Source organism: Sebastes fasciatus, chromosome 1 (assembly GCF_043250625.1).
Source record: "Sebastes fasciatus isolate fSebFas1 chromosome 1, fSebFas1.pri, whole genome shotgun sequence".
NCBI lineage: Eukaryota > Metazoa > Chordata > Actinopteri > Perciformes > Sebastidae > Sebastes > Sebastes fasciatus.
The window spans coordinates 19,338,617-19,361,245 of record NC_133795.1 but is presented as its reverse complement, the minus strand read 5'-3'; the positions used below and the strand labels follow the sequence as shown (position 1 = coordinate 19,361,245).

Sequence of the window (22,629 nt, the reverse complement as noted above, 5' to 3'; positions counted from 1 at the left end):
TAGACAGGAGGGCAATCCAAAATACTAAAACAAGTGGCAATGAGGAAGGAAATATATTAAAATAGCCTTTATTGTAGTGACTAAATCATTAAAAAAGCCAACATGTTTCGACCACTGTAGGTCTTCGTCAGGGCTTAAAACAAACAGACAAAGCGGATGTGGCCTCACCTACTGTATATGGTATCATCAACCAATGGGAGGCTATCACATGATCACCATAATACTACAAAATATTACGAAATATCATGAAAAAATAACACAGAAACAACATACAGTCATCAGCGAAAAATACTCCTAGTTTTTAACATAGGCTAAAAAACAAACATGGGAGCCTATACAGAGAAAAGAAGAGAAAGTCTCCATCTGGTAAAGTTTTTGTAACCTGTCAACGGTTTCTTTAATGAGGTCAGTCGCAGCACTATGATCTGATTTGAGTCATGCAAGCTTGACAAATCTCCAAAGCCTGAGATATGAGCAGAATCTTGGAGAGGAAGACATATTTGTTGGTATTCAAAAAATCAAGATTCTTTTTTTTTTTTTATGTGAGGTTGAACTGTGAGAAACAAAATGGAAAGCGTCACCAAAAGGCTTCTGTTAGCAGTTTTCAAAGGAAGCGAGTGTGGACGTCATACAAGATATATTTTTTTATAAAGATGATCATATGACATAGGTCCGCTAAGGTTAAAACACCACTAAAATTTCTCTATTACCTGATAGGACCCATCAATGAGAGTGTTGTGAAGCCATAAGTGCTCAATCTTCGCTCTAACAAGGATTTATGGCTGGGTCCAGCAGCCAACTCTACATCGCTGGTGTCCAACCTTTTTCCCTTCAGGTCGCTCTAATGGAGCGTATTTAACATCACAATGATATATATATATAAAACTGCTGAGCGACCCTCCTCATACACTGTTGGAGGTCAGTTACTCTATATTAGCCTGATAGACATTTTTCTGTTTCTGTTTTGTCTTTCGCAGCAGTGGTCTGAGCCAGCTCTGTCTCATCTCCCAACACAGAGCAGGCGGATGCTTGTATACAGCAGGTTGATTAATGGTTTGTCATTATTGTCCTCCGTTAGGTCACATGACCTAGTAAGGGCATGCATGTAAGTCATTAAACTATAATTATTAGGGATGCTTGCATTCATCCATTTCCCGAAAGCCATGATGGGAGCCAGAGCCTCTGAGGATTAACCTGTTATTCCCATCAGCAGTGACCTCAGAGGAACAATTTGTGACTCAACCTCAAGTGATGGGAAGTGTGATCTGTGGAAGCAGAGAGTGACTCACTCTGCAGATAAATTATTAATTATTTGTCATTGCTGCAGCCAAAGTGTGCTCACACATTAACGTAATTGAGTCTATTTCTTAGAATTAATCTGATGGGAGAACTGGCTGCTCAGGTTTTCCCCGTCCGCCTGTCACTCTCTTAATCTGCTTGCTTGCCAGTCCTACAGACTGCCTAATCAATACACAACACTTTAATAATGAAACAATCCTTTTCCAGTTCTTAATGCTTTTTAAAGGGTTTGCTTTGCTGTCTCACCTCAAAAAAAGATAGTCGGCCGTGCTCTGGTCATGTGACCGGAACTTGGCGTTCCTTCACCAGATTTCACAATTGCGGCAACATCACAAACTTTCTCATTTTACAGCGCAACCGTGCACTACAAGATGATTCTGAAAACATTTGAGGCGAGAAATAGACATTAATGTAACATAATATTGATTCATATTTGATTAGCGCTGCCTAGTTTGACCGTTTGGTCGGAGTTCGCGAGTGATTCACAGCCGGCTCTCATAGACATCAGCTGGACAGCAGACCTCAGATCAGCTCTTACTGCTTGTTTTCCTCCGGTAAGTGAAATCTTGCAGATGCCTTTAGGAGCACCGGAGGACACAGCGGCACATGATTTTTTTCAGGCTACCTGTTTCATGTTCTACTGTAACGATATAGCGACCGTTTTATAAAAATAACTTTTTTTAATATTTGCTCCAATCTGGCCTATACTTCAGCTTTAAGAGAGGTGGCTCGCAACGTCAAATGCACCGAGTGTGGGAAAACAACACTGCACATGCTCAAAGCCTCACCTGTTGTCACGCTGTAATTTAATTGGCTGTTTGCCAAGCAGGCTAGTAGGCTAGGCTAGGCTAGGCTACTGTTGTCGTTTGCTCGTAGTTGGCAGAAATTAGTGGCCTATTTGTTTTAAAGAAGTTGGCTAGTAACTGGGGTCACCGCTAGAAAGCAACACGGTGAAATTGGGAGCAAACACCTAACTAGCCAGATTGACATGGCATACAGACGAGAAGAACAGGTCAACTCAGACAGATAATCACTTTGGTGAGATTCACTGCTGTAGTTTGGTTGATAGTTAGACTTCTTTTAGTGCCTGTTGGTGCTACTAATCGTTTTGAATATTGATTTTAATACTTTATTGTCTAAAGGTGAATTATTGTTATTGCCACAGAGTTTGATTTTTATGATTTTATTAAGGATCCCCATTAGTTGGTAACCATAGCAACCAACTAATATTCCTGGGGTCCATACAAACACAAGAATAAAAACCTTAGAAATAACGAATCAAAGATAGCTAAATTTGAGTTTCTTTTAAAGAAAAGAGAGTTGAAAGATCTTTTTTTATTTACTGTAAAAACATAATGATAATAAACTTTATTTGTATAGCACCTTTCCAAACATAGTTACAAAGTGCTTTGCATAAGTTAAAATAGTGCAAACATCAAGATAAAAACAATACAGAATAAAAACATAAAAACATAGGCCAAAATAAAATGTTGAACATAAGACTTTTGTACAAAAAGTCAACAATAATTAAATTTAAAACAAGGGATTGCTATAAAAAGGCCTTCCTGTAAAGATAGGTTTTAATGCATGTAGTATCAACATAATTATCACAATAAGTAAAGTAAACACTTCCTGATTTCATAAGTTATCAGTTTAGCCTACAACTTAATATTTTGGGAGGATAATGAAGAATACTTTGCCTTACTTCCAGTCAACATCCTGCTAGCATTGCCTATACACTCTTGTGGCATGAAATGTGTCCAACACTGAACACTCGAATACCCCCAAACTTGAAAATTTGATTGATTGATTTGTTTTGATATTTAGAGGTCTGGATAGGGGTATATCAAGGCGATCTAACACTCAAACTTCCTGGTACTTTAATGTTGAGAAGTTTTGTACATTCATGGAACCCAGAGGATGACACCAAGTTAGGATTAATGTTTCACTTATCCTGTTACAAATCTCAGCATCTACTTGATGGACTGGCACAAGATTTTGCAGAAACATTCATGGTCCCCAGTCGAGGGACCAGACTTTCCCTCTCGCGCCACAATGAGGTTGACATTTGTTGTTTTGAGTGAAATGCATAGACTGTATAAAATATGGATGTAATCTCCGTGACGTCACCCATAGGTTTCTGAAGAGCCGTTGAGGCTCAAAGTGAGTGGCTCCGGCCGTCGCCATCATCATTGCCAAGATGCTAATCCAAAAATTGGCAGAGAGGTGGATCGTCGGTGGAGATGAGGCGGGCCTCAGCAGAGCGGACAGCTAGCAGCTAGCAAACTGAGACAGCACCCACCTGTCACTCAAAGCCATGCCCTCAATTATGCAGAACTTTAAACCTTAAAGCTTCAGTAGGCAACAATTTTTTTTTTGCATCATTGGGCCAAAGTTCCATAATAACCTTTCAGCATATTGTAATTCAAGTGTTCTCAGAGATAATTAGACTTCTACACCTCCTCATGGCTCTGTTTTCAGGCTTTAAAACATCAAGCCCGTGACGGGATACATTGACCAATCACAGGTCATTTCATTGAGAGAGCGTTCCTATTGGCTGTGGTCCGGCTGGTGGGCGGTGCTTGGTATTTCCTCAGCAGATCTCAACATGGCTGCTGGTTCACAAACTTTCTCATTTTACAGCTAAACAGTGCACTACAGGATGATTCTGAAAACATTTGAGGCGAGAAATAGTCATTACAGTAACAGAATATTGATTCATATTTGATCAGCGCTACTTAGTTTGACCCTTCGATCGGATTTCGCGAGTGATTGACAGCTGCTCAGAGACGGCAGACTCCAGCTCAGCTCTGATTGGTTGTTTTCCTCCGGTCTGTGAAATCTTGCAGATGGAGGACACAGAGGAACATGATTTTTTCAGATTACCTGTCTCATGCACTACTGTCAGGATAGAGTGACTGTTTTACAAAAAATAACTTTTTTAAATCATATTTGCTCCATTTCTGCCCACTGCTGCTTTAATGGATAATTGATTGTTTCTTGGGGAGCATGGGCCTTCCACTCACCTAAACTGTAATTTGTATTTATTGAGACGTTGATGTTTTTAAAAATGGAAACAAATTGGCAGAAACAGAAAATGGACATTTTCTGGCAGCACCTCAGTGTTGACCACATGGCTGCTCCGGCACGCAGGAACATATTGCAGGTCAAATTGTGAGAGGAAAAAGATGCCAAGCCTCGACATGGCCTCCAACGCCCTGCAAGGGACAAGCAAACCTTACCAACCACCACTCACATTCTGCCTGTTACTGGGATCTCATAATGGAAATGTCAGTAGTAGTATTCAATAAACTGGAGCAGAAAAGGGCTTCTTCACTCCCCGCCCCCACTTTCCTGTTCATATAACCTTGTATGTGTGCATGAGAGGGAAAGAAAGAAGCAGACTGAGAGATTCTGTATGTTTGTGTGTTTGTGTTCGGGACACAGAAATGCTGATGCCTCTCCTTTGGGCCCTGTCAAGCACACTTAGCGTCAGGGTTTACAATGCAAAATGGGAGAAAGTCCCTGTAATTCCTGGAGGCCTGAAGGCAGGCGAGAGCAGAAGGAGGGCAGGAGCCAGGGGGAGGCATTGTTTTAGTTTTGGAAAAGCCTGCGGGTCTGTCTATTCGAACACTTCTGAAGGACGTTCTTACCTCATGGTGAAGTCAGCGTATGATGTCACGAGTTCAAATAGATTCAGCTCCTCTGTCAGAGCTACTCACTGATCTGCAGTTACCCTCAGGCAAATCTGATTTATAATGTTGGCAGTCTGAAAACTGGAGAGGAGCCGGTTCATTGTTTTATAATAGATACCAGAGTACGTCACGGCTGCTTACTGGTTGTGTCATTCGTCCAACTGTTGGATTTAAAACCACAGACTACCTGCCAGTTCTCTATTGCTTCCTCTTCAAACCAGAATAGTTTGACATTTTTGGGAAATACGCTTATGCGCTTTCTTGCTGAGAGTTAGATGAGAAGGTTAATACCACTCTCGTGTCTGTACTGTAAATATGAAACTACCAGCTGGAGTCTTGTGGACACAGTGAGGTTGCCAGGCAACCAGCTGAGACTCCAGGAAGTTACGGCGCAGGGCCAAGAAATAGTCCAGCACATAAAACCTTAAAATCACAGTGAGTCTTGTACGGATAACATGTGATAACATGTAAATGCTTTAGAGGTGCTGGTAGGTGGATAGTGTGGCTAGTCTTTATGCTAAGCTACGCTAAACGTCTGGCTATAGCTCCGTATTTAACATGAGAGTGGTATCGATTTTGAAAATCTAAAACGAGTCTCTCCATGTGGTGCAAGCTTTTATTTCGTCTGCCCCTGCACACTTGATCCACTTTCATGCAAGAGGTGTTGGGGTAATTCTGTTTCTTCTGCTCAGCCAATAAGAATTAAGTGGATCAGATGTGCAGGAGGAGTGAAGGAGGAAGAAATTACAGGATAGACAGCAGATGAAGATGAAATCACTTTGTTTCACAGAATTAAGCCTCAGTCAGGCGGGCAAATACCTCCGCCTTCGCTAGGATTGTCAGACTGCAGTCCCGTCCTTTGTTGTAATATCCCAGCTGCGGTGGGTAGAATTGGAGCAAATATGATTAAACATTTTTAATTTAATGTTTAATATTTTTATAAAACGGTCACTATATCCTGACAGTAGTGCATGAGACCGGTATGTGCCTCTGGTGTCCTCAGGTGCTCCTAATGGCATCTGCATGATTTCACAGACCAGAGGAAAACAACCAATCAGAGCCGAGCTGGAGCCTGCCGTCTCTGAGCAGCTGTCAATCACTCACAAACTCCGATCAAACGGTCAAACTAGGCAGCGCTGATCAAATATGAACCAATATTCTGTTACTCTAATGCCTATTTCTCTCCTCAAATGATTTCCAAAAACATCTTGTAGTGTACTGTTTAGCTGTAAAATGAGAAAGTTTGTGACGTTGCGGAAATACCAAGCACCGCCCGCCAGCTGGAGCACAGCCAATAGGAACGCTCGCTCTCGCTCTGAAATGACCTGTGATTGGCCAAAGTCTCCCGTCACGGGCTAGATTAATTAAACCCTGAAAACGGCACCATGAGGAGGTGCAGAAGTCTAGTTATCTCCGAGAACACTTGAATTACAATATGCTGAAAGGTTATTATGGCATTTTTGCCCAATGATGCCAAAAACATACTGTCTAGGGTTAAATCTGAATGGCTTGATAAGTGTGGGAGGAAAGGCTGCCCGGGAGTCAAAATTCTGAATCAGAAAATAACCTGGCTCCACCCACAGGTTTGACATCTAATATTGAATTTGGCCCACCTACCACTGAAATGTACTGTAACTACATCACAGTGATTCCGGACACCTGTAAACCTCGGTGCATGATGAGGGCAAAAAGAGCCATAAAAGAGACAACTAGAGCTGGAAACTCAAATGATGTGAGTGGACGCGGTCAATGAATTTAACATTTTTGATGAATTTAAAACATTAATGAAAGACCTAGAAGCAGAGTCAATTGGGAGCTTTCTGATTTTAATGTGTTTTGTATGATATTATGCTATGTATTTATTTTGCATTTGTTTTATGTTGTTTTATGTTATGTTTTTCTGAAACTTTAATGTATGTTTAAATGCTGCTGTCTTGGCCAGGTCTCTCTTTTTACACGTATAAATTTACCGGGTCGGGATCCCATGCGGGCTCACATATGCACGCTTGCGTGTGGCTACGCTGTTCAGACCGCTCATCTGCCTGCCTTCACTCCCACAACACGCGCGTTCTCGCTCCACTCTCCGCTCTCACCTTCCCCGCTGCTTCAGCCCCGCTGCTTCAGCCCCGCTGCTTCAGCCCCGGAGGCTGAAGCAGGAAAAGCCAACACTAGTATCAGCAGTGATTCATGGAGAGACCATCGTCTGGTCAGCTAACATTACTGCCAAGCAGGTGAAATATAGAGTGATATTGTGGTTTTAGCTGACGTGCGTCGCCTAATGGTTCGTGTGCACAGGGGTGTTTTTTATCGCGAGGGGACGAAACGCTTCCCAACATTGGACGCTTGGTGGGCGTGTCACTAGAAACAAGTTGTCCCCACCTGATTGGACGCACGCTTTCCCGCCATTGGCTGATGCTCCCAGCTTTCAAACCGGAACCAGTATGGAGGCTCGTTTGGAAACTTTCTTCTCTTATTTCATGAAAATAGTTCACCGAAATGTGTTTCTGAAAACATTTGAGGCGAAAATAAGCCATGCAGTTGCTGAATCTGTCTTTATTTTGGATCGACACTGACTTTTCGTTGACTTAACGGCCACAGGTGTCACTGTTAACAAGCATTTCTGAAAGTTACAAACAGTCCCTTTAAATGTGAATATTTTCTGGTTTCTTTACTCCTCTATGTCAGTAAACTGAATATCTTTGAGTTGTAATATCTAATCAACATTTTTCACTATTTTCGGACACTTTATAGACCAAACAACTAATCGATTAATCAAGAAAATAATCAACAGATTAATCGACAATGAAAATATTCGTTAGTTGCAGTCCTAGACAAAATACCTGCAAAATTAATACCATTTCTATCAGCCTCAGCTCTACCTTATATTTAGTGCTAATTAGAAACATTTCTGAAAGTTACAAATAGTCCCTTTAAATTAAAAAAAAAATTAAATAAAAATGATTATACCATTCAACACCGAGATGATGATGTGAATTCATTGCAGGCAGGCCTGCTCACAGCATCCCATCCCATCCATCCGCCCATCCCCTCCTGCCTCCTGCCTCCTGCCAGCTGCCACTTGCAGTAGTGGTGATGCTGCTCCCTGGCGTGTGTAGAGGAGGAGGAGGAGGAGGAGAGAGAGCGTGTCCGCTGCCCAATGACAGCGCAGGATGCTGGGAGACGCTGCTCTGCTCGGGTTGAATGGAGGCGACAAGATGCCGTCTAAAAGCGGCGAAGGAGAGGAATTAACATCGATCAAGGTACATTTGCACTCTTTCATTTCGCATCCTGTCGTAGAAGTAAATGGCACGTGTGTCCTTTTCGTTTTTGGAGCGTTTTGTGAGCGATTTGATGGAGAAAAAAAACGCACAGGCTCTATATGTGCATTTAACAAAACCCCATATTCCGGTGGTCGTTGATTGCAGCCAGTCAGAGCTCACTGAATACCTGGGAATTTGCATTTTTAAAAAGCCGTGTTTGAAACGATAAAGAGCAGCGCCCGTATTTCAAAATAAAGGCTATCATTATTTCATTGGGTGTATATAGTTGAAGGTGCTCGACGCGCACCACGTCGAAAAGATGTAGGCCCGGTGAGCTGTCAATGGCTCTCGGTCGTGCTTCCTCTATGCTGCATCAAATGGAGCCTCATTCAGCCAGTCAGCACACATTAGAATCAATATTTGATTTGAAAAGGGAAACCTGTTTGTGTAATTACAATAAACATCTGTTTTCCCAGCGTTTTTTATCATTCACAAACCTTTTTCTATAAGCCATTAGGTTTTGGTGGACAGGGTGAACAGGCCACATTTAGGCTACATCTTCTCACCCAATCAACCATGCATTGAAGTCAGTGTGCTGTGGAGCATGGGTGGTGTTAATACTGTGTAGTAGAATAGGTGATGATGAGGAGGATACATGTGTTGCACTGCACTGAAGTGAAGGGGCTGCTACTTCTTTTTCAAATTTCTTTATAATCATTTTTACTATTGTAAAGGCTATTTATAGAAAAATGGCCTTTGAAGTCAACCTATTGAAGTCAGTGGGCTGGGGAGCATGGGTGGTGTTAATACTGTGTAGAAGAATAAATGATGATGAGGAGGCTTACATGTGTTGCACTGCACTGCACTGAAGGGGCTGCTACTTCTTTTCAAATTTCTTTAGTATCATTTTATTATATTAAAGGCTATTTATAGAAAAATAGCCTTTTGTCCACCCTAGTCATGTGCTCTGACCTCAAATGCATGTTCTCTTCTTATTGTTAGAGTATAGGGACAAAATGCCTGCATGCTGGGCTTTCTAAAATGTCACGATGGCCTCATACATAGAACAGGGTCTCCCTGACCCCCCTGAGATACACTCAGCATCGCCTGTGGTGAAATCTTTGTGTCAGAACATCTGTATCCTCCCCGCTGTTAACGCACTGCTGCTCTCTGAATTGCCAGTGATAATTTCTTCATGGCATTTACAAAAAAGCTGCATGCAAAAATATCTCAATAATAATAGGAAATAGTATTTTATGCACCTTATCTGTCCTTTAAAGTTAACTGTAGAGTGGGGGGTGGGGTGGAGGATTACGATTGGCCTTCTCAGCTGGCATCCCTCTGCTACTCCAGTATTATCACTGTTTCTGCAATAATGTGATACTCACTTATTGCACTCTGGTCATTTTCCTCTGACCCGCATATACTGAGAAATGTGCTTTGGTGCTGTGTGGATCTGTGTGTGTGTCCACTGTACTAGTGCTGATGTGGTAAGTCAGTTAATTCATTAGTTAATTGACAAAAAAAGGGTGCAATTGCTTAAGTTATTTGTCAATCAGAAACACAACAAATTCATTTCAGCTTCTAAAATGAGAGGAATCGCTGTTTTTAAAAAAATATATAATTGCAAATTGAATATCTAGTTGAACTACTAGAGTCATAAAATGTCCCATCATACAATTTTATGGACTATGTGATTAATTGATTAAATAATCAACAGACAGCCCTACACTGGATACTTTAACGTCCTTGATCAAACCAGTTCAGTATGCCCATACCACTGCAATCAAGCTCCAGGCAATCAATCTGTCAAATCTGTGACTGTGGCACACCCATGTGATTAGAGCGTATGTCGCTGGGTGGACAGAAAAACAGAAACACCTTATTATACGATACATACAAGTGAAAATGTTTGTTGAGAGACTGTCGGGTTCAGTGTGTTTATCTGTCTAGTGTTAAACATTTCTTTCAAGCAGTGTTTGCGTGAACATCGGTCCTCATCACAACGCAGTTTTCCTCCGTTTGACATCATGTTTTTTCTTGAAGTAAATATTTCTGGCATACAGTATGTGCCTTTATTAAATAACTGACAGTGAAGATTGGCAGGAACAGCAGCGAGGGGGAGGAAATGCAACAAAGATGGAGCTGGAATCAAAGCGTGGAAGTTGCGGTCACATGGCACACATGCCAGATCACTGGCCCACCAGTTGGCATCGTTTTTGAAACTTTTCCCCCACATCACATTACATAGTTTTTCCTGTAATTCACAATTACAAAGGCAGCAACGTAAGTGAATCACAGCTGAAGTTGAATACCACTTACTAGAAAGTGTCAGCTTTAAGTTGCCTTATCTTATCTTGGAAACGTATATATACAAATCGCATTTGTCAGCCCTCTCGTTGAAGATGTACAAACAACAACATGGGCGATATAGAGAATTCTAAAAAAATGATGACAACATATGAAGTTTTATTAAAGAGTCATAGATCCTAACAAACACTGACTGAAAGATGCTTCAGAACAGGCCTAAAAAATGACTTAAATTATCCACAGTTTCACCAAAAAACAACATTATGAGCCTCAACAGGCTAGATATACAGCAGGTCAATTATAATTTACTATAAGACGTTTTTGTTGTTTTCTCTGTTCTGCTGATTGCTGAATGTTGTTTTTTGCTCATAAAACATTAACCAACCACACTTCACAGACCTGCTGTAGCAAGCTGACCACTGTAGATAAGAGCTGCGGTGTTTGTTGTTGCATATGTCTGCATATTTAACAATTTTAATATAATTTGCCAGTATCTCTCAGAGGGACTGAAGAGAAAAAAACAAATTGTTTTACACTGTTTTTAGGCTATGAATGCCAAATCTCAACACATGCTGTGTCCAAGCCTTTAAACAAATTCTGGTTGATTTGTTCTGCCAGTTTATATTAGTGTGTTTCCATCCGCCCAGACACCTTTGACTTAATATTACTAACAGAGATGACGGCGTCCTGTCTGACCTCCTCTGCCAGGCTGTAGTGATGTGCCCTCTGGCCAAGTGTTTCCACACAGATGATGCTTCAGCGAGTGCAACTGAGGGTGCCTGTCATCCAAAATCTCACTGGATTTCATACAGCGAGGAGACCTGTTGACACATAGTTCTCTGTGTCATTTCATCTGTCCCTCAGAAGGAAAATAAGAGAATATACATGAAGTTAAAAACTTGGGATTGTTATAGAGAGATTAAAGCCTACAGGATGTCATGTCACATCGGTACTGCTACGACAAACACCTTCTACATTTGGCCACATTTCTTTTGGGGGGGGAAAACGTATGCTACCGTTATGTCAGACGACTGAGGTGCTTTATCTCCGTTAGCCGAGGCATAGTCACCATGGCAACTGGGCCTGAGCACCAAGTGTCACCTGAGGAGAGAAAGTATTGTGCTTCACTTTGATGGAAGAGTCTAATTTTTTCCGTCAGATATTATTCATCACCAGGCAGCCTGCGACATTAACAACCTGTCAGCGTCTTTGTCTTCAGCGTTTGTTGTGAAACGCCTTTATTTTACCCCCAAATAATATCTACCATCATTTAATAATGTCATCTCAAGCTTTAAATATATTATAGACTGTGATATATCTTGTGCTATATTGGAGCTTGAGGTGGCATGAAATGGCAGAACCATTATTACGACATTAAAAATTCAGCCTCCCATATCCCTTTCTCCTCATTACCCAGCAGGCTCTCCAATCTTTTGATTTGCGCTCTTTTAATTAAAATTGTGGCTAGTAAATCTGTATAGCATATTGTGAATCGCACAACACCAGTGGTTATAAAATCATTTGAAAGTCCCTTGTCTATTTTAATTAGTAAGTTTTATGTGTTTATGAGGCAATACAATACAGGAGAGGATTGCTTTATGTCATGTGCCATGGGCCTCATTATGTTAGCTGTCTCTTATAATTGATTTTTAGTGCTTTGAGTTGGGGACATTGTAATGATTGTATTGTTTGGCGCAACACAATGGTGCACGTTGGAGTACCGTGGTGCTCTTTATAGTGTAACAGCGGGTTGTGTTTCTGCGTATTTGTGATATGATATAGTCTTTCACTTTGGTTCAGTTCCCAACAGTTATAACAGTAATAACTAATAAACCTAGAGCTGATCAAGTAGGGAGCCAAAGAGTCAAACGTCATACTCACATAAACCTCTTATTCAGTCTCTACAGTGTTACTGGATACATGGATACATCTGTGCTTGGTTTTCTAGAAACTAATAACCACTAATCTAAAACAAATTGTGACATTTGAAATATTAAACATGATACTTTTGTAGGGGATTAACTGTTAAAAGAGCAGCTAACATCTCATACATTCATACATTTTGTTATTACTTCATGGGTATCATTATTTTCCTTGTTATAAAATAGTTGACATCATGTATCAGAAACTTATATTTGTATTTTTATATGTGTGTGTATATATAATATAATATAATATAATATAATATAATATAATATTATATTATATTATATAATAAATATAATATAATATAATATAATATAATATAATATAATATTATATTATATTATATTATATAATAAAATATAATATAATATAATATAATATAATATTATATTATATTATATAATAAAATATAATATTATATAATATAATATAATATAATATAATATTGTATCCTGTGTTTTAATTAGGTGATTATTTATCTGATGTTTTGTGTAGTTGTAAAGCTGTCTTTCCTGAGTACCATTAATGGGTTGTAGATAAATGTTGGCCAGTGGGAAATCCAGGCTGATGCTGGGAAATTCCTGTGGGCCATTTGAAATAGGAGCCACATAAAACGTGACAGTTAGCTGCTGATGTTGACTAATACAGTCTTAAAACTAACAGAGATATTCATTTATTCAACTGTAGCATCTTACAGGCCAAATGCACAGTTTCTGAAGGGAATGTGCTTCTGTGAACTTATCTAAAGTGTGCGCTTTTATTTCCGTGCCTTTCATCTGACACACACAAACAGTTGTTAGTCATCTAACAGGTGCTTCTCTCCTGTTTCCTCAGATCTGACGTTGATGTGTTCCACCCATTAAGACATGAAATAAGTCACCCATGTGCGGTTCCGAGGGCCAGAGCAGTCTCATTTCAGCGCGCCCCTGTTAAGGACCCCTCTGGTGGCTGCACCGCCGATTCGCAGGACATGTACGGCAGTGCCAGAGCTGTAGGGCATATAGAGAGCAGCCCCGCACGGTCCCCGCGCCTGCCAAGGTCCCCCAGACTGGGCCATCGGAGGGCCAACAGCGGGGGCGGGGGTGGTGCGGGGGGAAAGACGCTCTCCATGGAGAACATCCAGTCGCTCAACGCTGCCTACGCCACTTCGGGGCCCATGTACCTGAGCGACCACGAGGGCGTGGGCTCCACTGCCACCTACCCGAAAGGCACCATGACTCTGGGTCGCGCCACCAACCGGGCCATGTACGGGGGCCGCGTCACAGCCATGGGCAGCAGCCCCAACATCGCTTCAGTGGGGCTGCCCCATGGCGACCTTCTGTCTTACAGTGACCTGGGCTCCCTCTCCATGCTGCAGCACCACCACCACCACCACCAGGGGGTGCCCTCCGCTCTGCTGAGGCAGGCGGTGCGGAGCAGTGGTGGGGAGCTGCTGGAGATGCAGGTCCAGCTCAGGGATATGCAGAGGGAGAATGAGCTGCTGCGCCGGGAGCTCGACCTGAAGGACAGTAAGTTGGGATCTTCCACCAACAGCATCAAGAGCTTCTGGAGTCCCGAGCTGAAGAAGGAGAGGATAATGAGGAAAGAAGAGGCGGCTCGCACATCAATCCTTAAAGAGCAGATGAGAGTCACTCATGAGGAGTGCCAGGTGAGACTCAGCTGTCTTAATCCACTCATCACTGCAGCGACTGCTAGTCTGCCGTCTTTCTATTGTCTTCTTTTTATCTGTGCGTCTCCGCTTTCATCATTCTCTTCTCTGCAATAGGCCACACTGTCATCCTCAGTCCACCAGCTCAAGAGAATTATTGCAATCAGTCATGTTTTTCAGTACTTGTGGAAACCTTTCTGGAAAGAGTTCTTTGCGCACATAAATATTTAACACGCACTCTCCTCACACAGTACTCCAGTACAGAATCAATGAGACCACTTGAGCCAAAACCCTTTAATCTAGTTTTCTATAATCTAGTTTTTGAAACATGAGCTAATATATTGAGCTTTTGTTTGCCTTTATATGAAACCATTTTATAATCGATCATTTTGACAATGAAAACATGCAGTTGTTAGATGATTAAGTGAAAGACACTGCCAATAGCTGAATTGTAACTTCTGTATGCAATCTGGCCACAACGTTTTTGCTTTCAGAGGTTATTATCAGATTGGCACGAGAGTGTGAGATGTCAGAAGTTTTTTTTTTTGTTCGTTTCAATGTGGGGGTGTAGCCATGGCCCAGTTAAATCAGGAACTGACAAGAGTAGGCACAAGGCCCAGAGACACATGTCAAGGATGCTTAAACACTCTCTGTCTTACTCTTTCTCTCTCTTCCCATTTCCACTATCTTTCCTTTACTTACTCTGACTTTGATCATCTCTCACTGTCCACCTCTGTTCATCTGGCCTTCGCTATCTTCAAATACACTACAGCATGTTTTATAGAATACTGATTTGCAGCTAAACTCTTCTTTTTTATAGTGTCCCCATGCATGTTTTTTCTAACAGATCCTAACACTGGAAATAATGTAGATATAAAAACAGCAAATCATCACTTACTGCACTTGCATTCAAGAGGAATGTGTTCTCTGTTCACAGACTGAACCTCGGTTTAGTCTGATATTTCAGCTGAAGGAAAAGTGCACGACACACTGAGATAGACTGTGGAATAGGTCAGCGTATTGCTTATAGATTGAGCTCCACAGCGTTTTGTATTTTGAGGCAGTTCTGTGGCATGATGCGGCTGATTTGCACGACGCCCTCGAGCAAACGTAAAGGCTGAGTTTTTGCCAGCCGGTTGTGGTCTTTGTGCCAGTCTGTCTTCATTGAGTGATGCTGTCAGACTCTGAGCAGCCAGCTGAGTAGGCCACTCATTACTCAACGCTGTCACTCCAGCCTTCAAGGTCACAGCAGGATACCATTAGTGCAACCCTTAAATGAGACCCGTCTGTCTTTGTGCATTTGTGTGCACGAACATTTCCCTTTTTAAAGATTCCCGAGGTTAAAGAGGCTGCAGTTTGCCAGCTCATCCCTGAAGCACGCTGCTAAAGGGAAGGATGTCGGAGCTCTCTGCCTCACAGTTTTACCTGCCGGTGATCCCTAGAGGGGGGGATCCAGCAGTGCTTTGATTCTTTTATATCTTTATGATTCATGACAACGTATAGGGGGATCGTGTTTGGGAGGAGACTGTACCTGTTCACAGCCACTGACATGGCACAAAACCATTCATCATTTCACTTATTCCTTATGTTCAATGTGATTAAATACTCAGCGTGAATCCTTGTGTATATTTTTAGCTTGGCGTCACACACTGTAGGAGCTGAATGTGTCCGGCAGAATATGAAAGCTGTACAGTGTGGGCTTTCATGCCTTTGTGCTCGATACAAAGAGAAGGCTCTCTTTTTTTTTTTTCTACCTACAGCCTTGTCCATCAGTGTTCGCTCTGACTCTGCACTGAATGGTATTTATATCCCTCCTAGTTGGCTTCATTAATGAAGTATGCTGGCTAATAAAAGGCAGATGTTGCCTTGGTACTATAATTGGTCTTTTCTATCTTGATTTCTGGGCTGTAAGGCGTGCTTACGTAAGTGTACTTACGGTGGGATGGCTTGAGAGGCTGACTGAGGAGCAAATTGCCTCATTAATAATGGAGTAATTTCAAGCCAATCATTACATCTGTCTTGTAGCACCCTTTACTATTGCATCAGGAGCCTCAGGCCTCGATTAGCTTGAGCAAATGCCATGCATTATTTATTTTGTGAAAAATAAGATCTGGGATTGTGTGCTTTCTTTTGACCTCATCTTAGGAAAAGAGGAAACCCGTTCGGGCATTAGTTTGTCTTTCATCTGTTCTGTAAAGCACAGCGTCTCCACTGTGAGTGAAATACCAACTGTAGCCTGCAGAGCTTTAATCAAGACAGTCGATGGTCATGACCAGAGGTAATGATTAGCCCAGGACGTTTTTGTTTTTTTTGTTAATGTACTGTGCAACTGGCTCAGGCGGGTATAACGTTGATCCGTCCGACTTGAATTCAGCAGAATGTTCTGTCGTGCCGAAGCTGGACGAGAGCTGCTGGAGGCAAGTGTGTGTGAGCTAGAGCAGACCATATCTGACTGAGTCATGACCACTGCTGCTCAGCCACCCAGTCAGCCTTCATCAACGCAATCCCCAAAATGGAGGCTGAGCTTCCCCACATCACACTGCTCTGTCTGTGCATGGATACCTCGCCTCAGACATGACATGTTTTTTTTAATTATTCTTTAATGTGAGCTGCCGATTTTTACATGTCACTGAGCAATAAACATGCGATCAGGGTGGGACTGTTGTGTCTCAGTGTCAGGGGCTGTAGGAGGTGGGGGGGAAATCAATACTGCATAGTATCAAGATATTCTGCATAGTAATATTGTATCAATACACGGACGTCAAGTATCGATCTTGTACTATGTAAACTAATAACCTCTTGACAATCCGACGGCCCGACGGCAGGCCCGGACACTATTCTGTCTTTCAGAGGTTGTAGCAGGCTCAGTCAAGCTAGAGTGAAGATACTGGTATCATATGTAACTAGAAAACTAAGGAATCGATTGGTACCAACCATGTCATGTTAGCTTGTCGGGAAGAGATAGTAAATTACGCTGCAAAGTTACGCTAAATTTTGGCGAGGAAAAACTGGCATGACCATTTTCAAAGGAGTCCATTGAAAACTGTATCTTATTAGATAAAACAAATGTTGACAAACTGCATAATTTGCAGTTGAAAAAGGTAATAAACCGCAATATATCGCAATATATCAAATCACATTAAGATCGTATCGTGATAATATCGTATCGTGGGGCCTCTGGTGATTCCCACCCCTCGGGTTTGGGTCTATTTGGAGCGCATTGTGAATAAATGTGCATTCTCATGTGCATGTGGATGAACATCACTTGTGTATGTGTGTACCATACAGTCTGTGGTGTATGTGTGAACAGAGGGTGTTTGCTTTTGTGATTAGCGGGTTTCTTCCTTTTGTGCTTGTGCCAGCTGGTAATGTGTGTGCAGAGGTTTAGTCATCACCACCAGTCTGTATTTTGTGTGGGAGAGGTATCGTCACAATCGGTCGTTTGCACGTATGATTCATATATAGGGTGAAGCAGCAGGTGTGCAGCCCACACAGTGGGTTGAGTTCATATTTAGTTGGTGCCAAACAATTATGTAGCTCTCACATATATATGATGAGCAAAAGGTATTGATGTTTTTGTCGATGTCGTGACATGGTGAGCTCGAGCGGACACAGGAAGTATCATGTGAGCTCATGGATACTTCCTGTGGTAACCACCCCCGCCGTGCGAGCACGTAAGATGGCTGCTGCATCATCCAGAGGACAGGAAGGTGATGAAATGTCTCTCAACATGTACAGCAGGGACGCATTTACAGAGTGTAAAGCTGGTGAGATTAAGATGGGAGTGGAGGATGGAGGAACAAAGCAGAAGGGATAAGACGCGTTACAGTCTGCTGGTGTCTTTTTCTCCAGAGCGAGCACAGTTTTAGATTAGATCAGAGCAGTGCCAACTGTGCAAAAAATGTCCATCTTAACAAGTAAAGTGAGAATCCAACAATAAGGATGTAGTCTTCTTTGAATCAGGAAAAAAGAATTGGACAACACAATGAATTCCACTCTTTTCCACTGAAATATTACTGCGTTTTACGGGCGGCTGTGGCTCAGGAGGTCCAGCCACTAATGCAGGGTTGGCGGTTTGATCCCCTGCTCCTCGTGTCCACATGTCAATGTTACGTGGAAGCTAGTTTTCACTGCTCTCTGACATTTTATATGCAGAAAAATTAATGAATTAGTCAGCAAAAAGTAAGATTTATGTTTGTAACAAATAGACGAGATATGTAGGAATGATGGAGTGAAAGACATGATGTTGAAAAGTGCTCTGAGAAGAAGAGAATACTTACTACTGATGAAGTGTATCTTGTGTATCTGTGCATCTTCAAACTCCACATAATTGTATGTAGCAACTCATTAAGGATCATTGTCCCTGTTGTTCCTGGTTCCTGGTTTGGAGCTTTGAGTGACTCCACTGTCCCGCATTGGGATGCCCACTGCGATGCGCTTTCATGCTTGAACCAATTTTTTTTCCCACGGAACATTATTTTGAATCCACACTTGCGTGAGAACGGTTTTGTAATTTGAAAGGCGTTGATTTACAGACAGTGCTGTAGATGAAAGTCAGCCTTTTCTATCTATTTGAATGGTTTATTGATCGCCTGCGCTGGTAGGCTGGCTGTCTCCTGGGCTGGTTCTCATGCAAAATCACTGTGAAATTATACAGCTTCACTTAATCATTACCCAGAGGCTGTGTATCACTGAGTGTTTTTGCATCAGTGTGAAGTGGAAGATTTAATACATAGTATTAAATCACATATCTGTGATTCATACAACATATTCCAGAGCCTAACAGATGTAGCGGAGCGTGTACAGCCTGTATTGTCCTCTTACAGCTGATGATATATGGGTTGATATCCCACTTCTATAACACTGCAATCTGGCAATATGATAGGTATCATGATACAGGTGTAGCTATACAATATATTGTGATATATTGCGATACTGTAAGCAAGGCGATTATATTGCGATTTTTTAAAATCTAATTTTATGAAAACTGTCATAATATAAAGAACACACCAGAAATGCATCATTTTTAGAATAGGCAAAAATAGCACATTTGTACTGCATGCAAAAAAACTGCATGTGATTATCATAAAGTGGGCATGTCTGTAAAGGGGAGACTCGTGGGTACCCAGAGAACCCATTTACATTCACATATCTGGAGGTCAGAGGTCAAGGGACCCCTTTGAAAATGGCCATGACACTTTTTCCTCTATCTAGCAAATATTTAGCCTCCTTCACGACTTACTAGTATGACATTGTTAGAACCAATGGATTCCTTAGGTTTTCTAGTTTCTAGTTATAATGCCGGTAGCTTCACTCTATCTTTAAAACCGGGCCTGACAGCAGGCCTTCGGATCTTTAAGAGGTTCATTAAAAATCAATACAGTGTTTTGGAGAATCAGTATATTAATAATTTGATTTAATTAATCAATAATTTGTATCACAAAACTTAAAATCTCGATGCTCATGTGTATCTGTATCTTCTTACACTCCTATACTATAGTAAAATTCATTATCCTCAGTGTTGTTGGTGGGACAAAGAGAGTGTAAATACTTGAATTAAAAAAAAGATTGTGTGCATTTAATATTACCCATCACAGTGAAACTAAATTAAAGGACGCCTAAGGATAGGAACCGGTCTTTATCAAACTGAACAAAGATCCAGTATTACAGTGGGCTGTTCTGTTAAATGAGAAGATCCTTATATCTTCGCAGGCGCATCCTATACTCAGATAATAAACAGGAATATGAATAAAATATATTAAAAGGCCTTCTGCACGCTGGGTGAACACTTAAAAATACTGTAAATAAAATGTATTTCACAATTCAGTGTTACTTAACTCCCGTTTTCTGTCCCAACTCAGATTTCTGCATCCGCGGAGCTCTCTGCCTTTCTTTTAGCTGAGTGCAGATGAATAAATCTCGCTTCTGCTGGCACAGCTGTGGGTGTAACTGTATATTGTCAGCCATCACGACATACAACACAGAGATTAGGATTGTAGTGAACAGTAGGCTGCTCTGACTCAGCGCTTTGGAGCTGTCCCATCTGTCAGATGCAAACACCCACTCTCTCTTAACACACACACACACATGCAGTATACATGCAACTCATATAGCTGCTCCTTCCTTTGCCAACTTGAATGTCACCAGCGTTGAGTATCTATGTACAGAGTAGCGTTGAGTTACTGTTCTAACAGTTTACATGTCCACCACTTCGGTCCAGGCTGAAATATCTCAACATCTACTGGATGAATTGCCAGGAAATTTAGTCTTGATATTAATTGTCCTTAGAGGATGAAACCTGCTGACTTTGGGGATCCCCTGACTTTCCCTCGATATCTTAACAACTATTGGATGGATTGCTATCCCCTGGGACATTCATAGTACTCAGAGGACTCACAATGACTTTAATGATGACTTTTGAACTGGTGCAACTAGGAGGTCAAAGAGACTTCTCCTCTAGTTCCACCATGAGGTTGACATTTGTGGTTTTAAGAGAAATGTCTCAACAACTATTGGATGGATTCTCACGAAATTTGGTACAGACATTCATGTTCCCCTCAGGATCAGTTGTAGTCACTTTGATGATCCTCTGACTTTTTATCTAGCGTCATCATCAGGTCAGATTTCTAATGTGTCCAATTATTTGGTTTATGATGAAATTAGAGCTGCAATGATTAATTGATTAGCTGTCAACTATTGAATTAAACACCAACTATCTTGATAATCAGTTAATCAGTTTGAGTCACTTTTAAGAAAAAAATAGTCTAAATTCTCTGATTCCAGCTTCTTAAATGTGAATATTTTCTGGTTTCTTTACTCCTCTATGTCAGTAAACTGAATATCTTTGAGTTGTGGACAAAAAAAAAGACTTCTTGGGCGTTGGGAAACACTAATCAACATTTTTCCCTATTTTCTGACACTTTATAGACCAAACAACTAATCAATTAATTGAGAAAATAATCAACAGATTAATCGACAATGAAAATAATCGTTAGTAGCAGGCCTAGACGAAATACCTGCAAAATTAATACCATTTCCATCAGCCTCAACTCTACATTATGTTTAGTTTGAATTAGAAAATGTTACGCCACGTGCTAACCTGCTAAACTAAGATTGTGAACATGCATGGTAAACATTATATCTGTTAATCAGCATGTTAGCATGCTGATTAGCAGCACTGAGGCGCTAACACACCTGTAGAGACTTGTTAATTTAGCCACGTGCTAAAACTAACATTGTGAAAAATCAAACCTGCAGTATACTTCTGTGTGTGTAAGTAACCAGCATGTAGGCACAAATAGCTTTTGATATTTCAAGAGAGGTTTTAAGGGGAAATGAATCCAATTTCTTGTCTATTGTAGCTCTCAGAAGGATTTTATGTTTCTGCACAAAAGGATTTCTGACAGCCAGTTACCCCTGGCTGCCCCAGGTGTCAGATAGAGAGGAGAGCGCTGTAGCTCAACATCCCTCCTTGACTCTGTGAAACCTCTGGAAGCTCTATTTCAGGATGTGCAGCGAAAGAGAAGCCTCCTCTTGAGGCGGGATGACCACGACGTCAATATCCGCTGAGTCACGTCTAACTCACAGGAACTGGTAACAGTTTTCTTCCGTAGACGTCAGGAGGAACGGCCATACGATCGTTTTAACCCACGGTGCAATTATGCAAATGGGAATCAGTGGGCTGCCTCCTGCAGTTTAGTTACAAGACGGCAGGTTATTGATCAGTGCAGAGAGAGAGGGAGTACTGGAGAGGAGGCGGTGTCCGGTGAGACTAGAAAGAGAAAATATGAGGAGAGAGAAACAGGTGTTAACAGTTTGAATATTGCTCTGGGCCATATTAAATGGTGTTAATACACTGCTTTGTACTTGATTCTGATCGGTCAATCATGGCGTTCCATGGATGTTGCTATTGACGCAGTTCTGATGTTGAACTCTGGAGGACCATTTTTGTGTCAAATTATTAGTACATTATTATAACTGTTGTATTGAAACTTGTGGACAGATCCTTTCTTGATTGTAAATGATATTTCCAAGTGGTGACAGTAGGGATGTCAGCATGTGACAGCATGGAAATCAGTGTGAAATTGAGAATTTGAGAAGTATTAGGTGGTTTGTGTTGCCGGACCTAATAGTACTGACTCACATAAAGGAGTGTGACCAAAACTGTTGAAGATGGCAGCAGTCCTGCTGTCAGCAGAAAAATTCATCAGCTCCTTTTGCTCTGCTAACACAAACACTGCCCCCCGACGGCTGGAAGAGCACACGCTTCACATGCTGGCAGTATCCTGTACTCCCTCAGGGGTCTGGTGGCCGCCCTCCACCCGGTCTGGTCTGTACTGAGGAAGTGAGCCAACAAAATATGTTAGAGCGATGAAAAACAGATTTTAGTTTTTTACTTTGGTATTTGTCTTTTAGTTATGTTTCAGATTAATGCACTGCTGTTTTATCCTGCTTTTTTAATAGCATCAATAAATCAGAACTGCAACTAATG

General features: G+C 41.4%; 1 protein-coding gene across 7 annotated transcripts in view; it reads left to right on the top strand.

The window, feature by feature from the left end:
• The first annotated feature begins 8,093 nt into the window (after nucleotides 1-8,093).
• Nucleotides 8,094-22,629, top strand: part of erc2 (ELKS/RAB6-interacting/CAST family member 2) — a 41,152-nt gene continuing 26,616 nt past the window's right edge. For all 7 annotated transcript variants that reach the window (XM_074636333.1, XM_074636297.1, XM_074636305.1 and 4 more), the window contains exons 1-2: nucleotides 8,094-8,254; nucleotides 13,325-14,138. In XM_074636333.1, coding sequence (XP_074492434.1) covers nucleotides 13,461-14,138 — 678 coding nt within the window. In that variant the 5' untranslated portion in view covers nucleotides 8,094-8,254; nucleotides 13,325-13,460. The remainder of the gene's footprint in view (nucleotides 8,255-13,324; nucleotides 14,139-22,629) is intronic.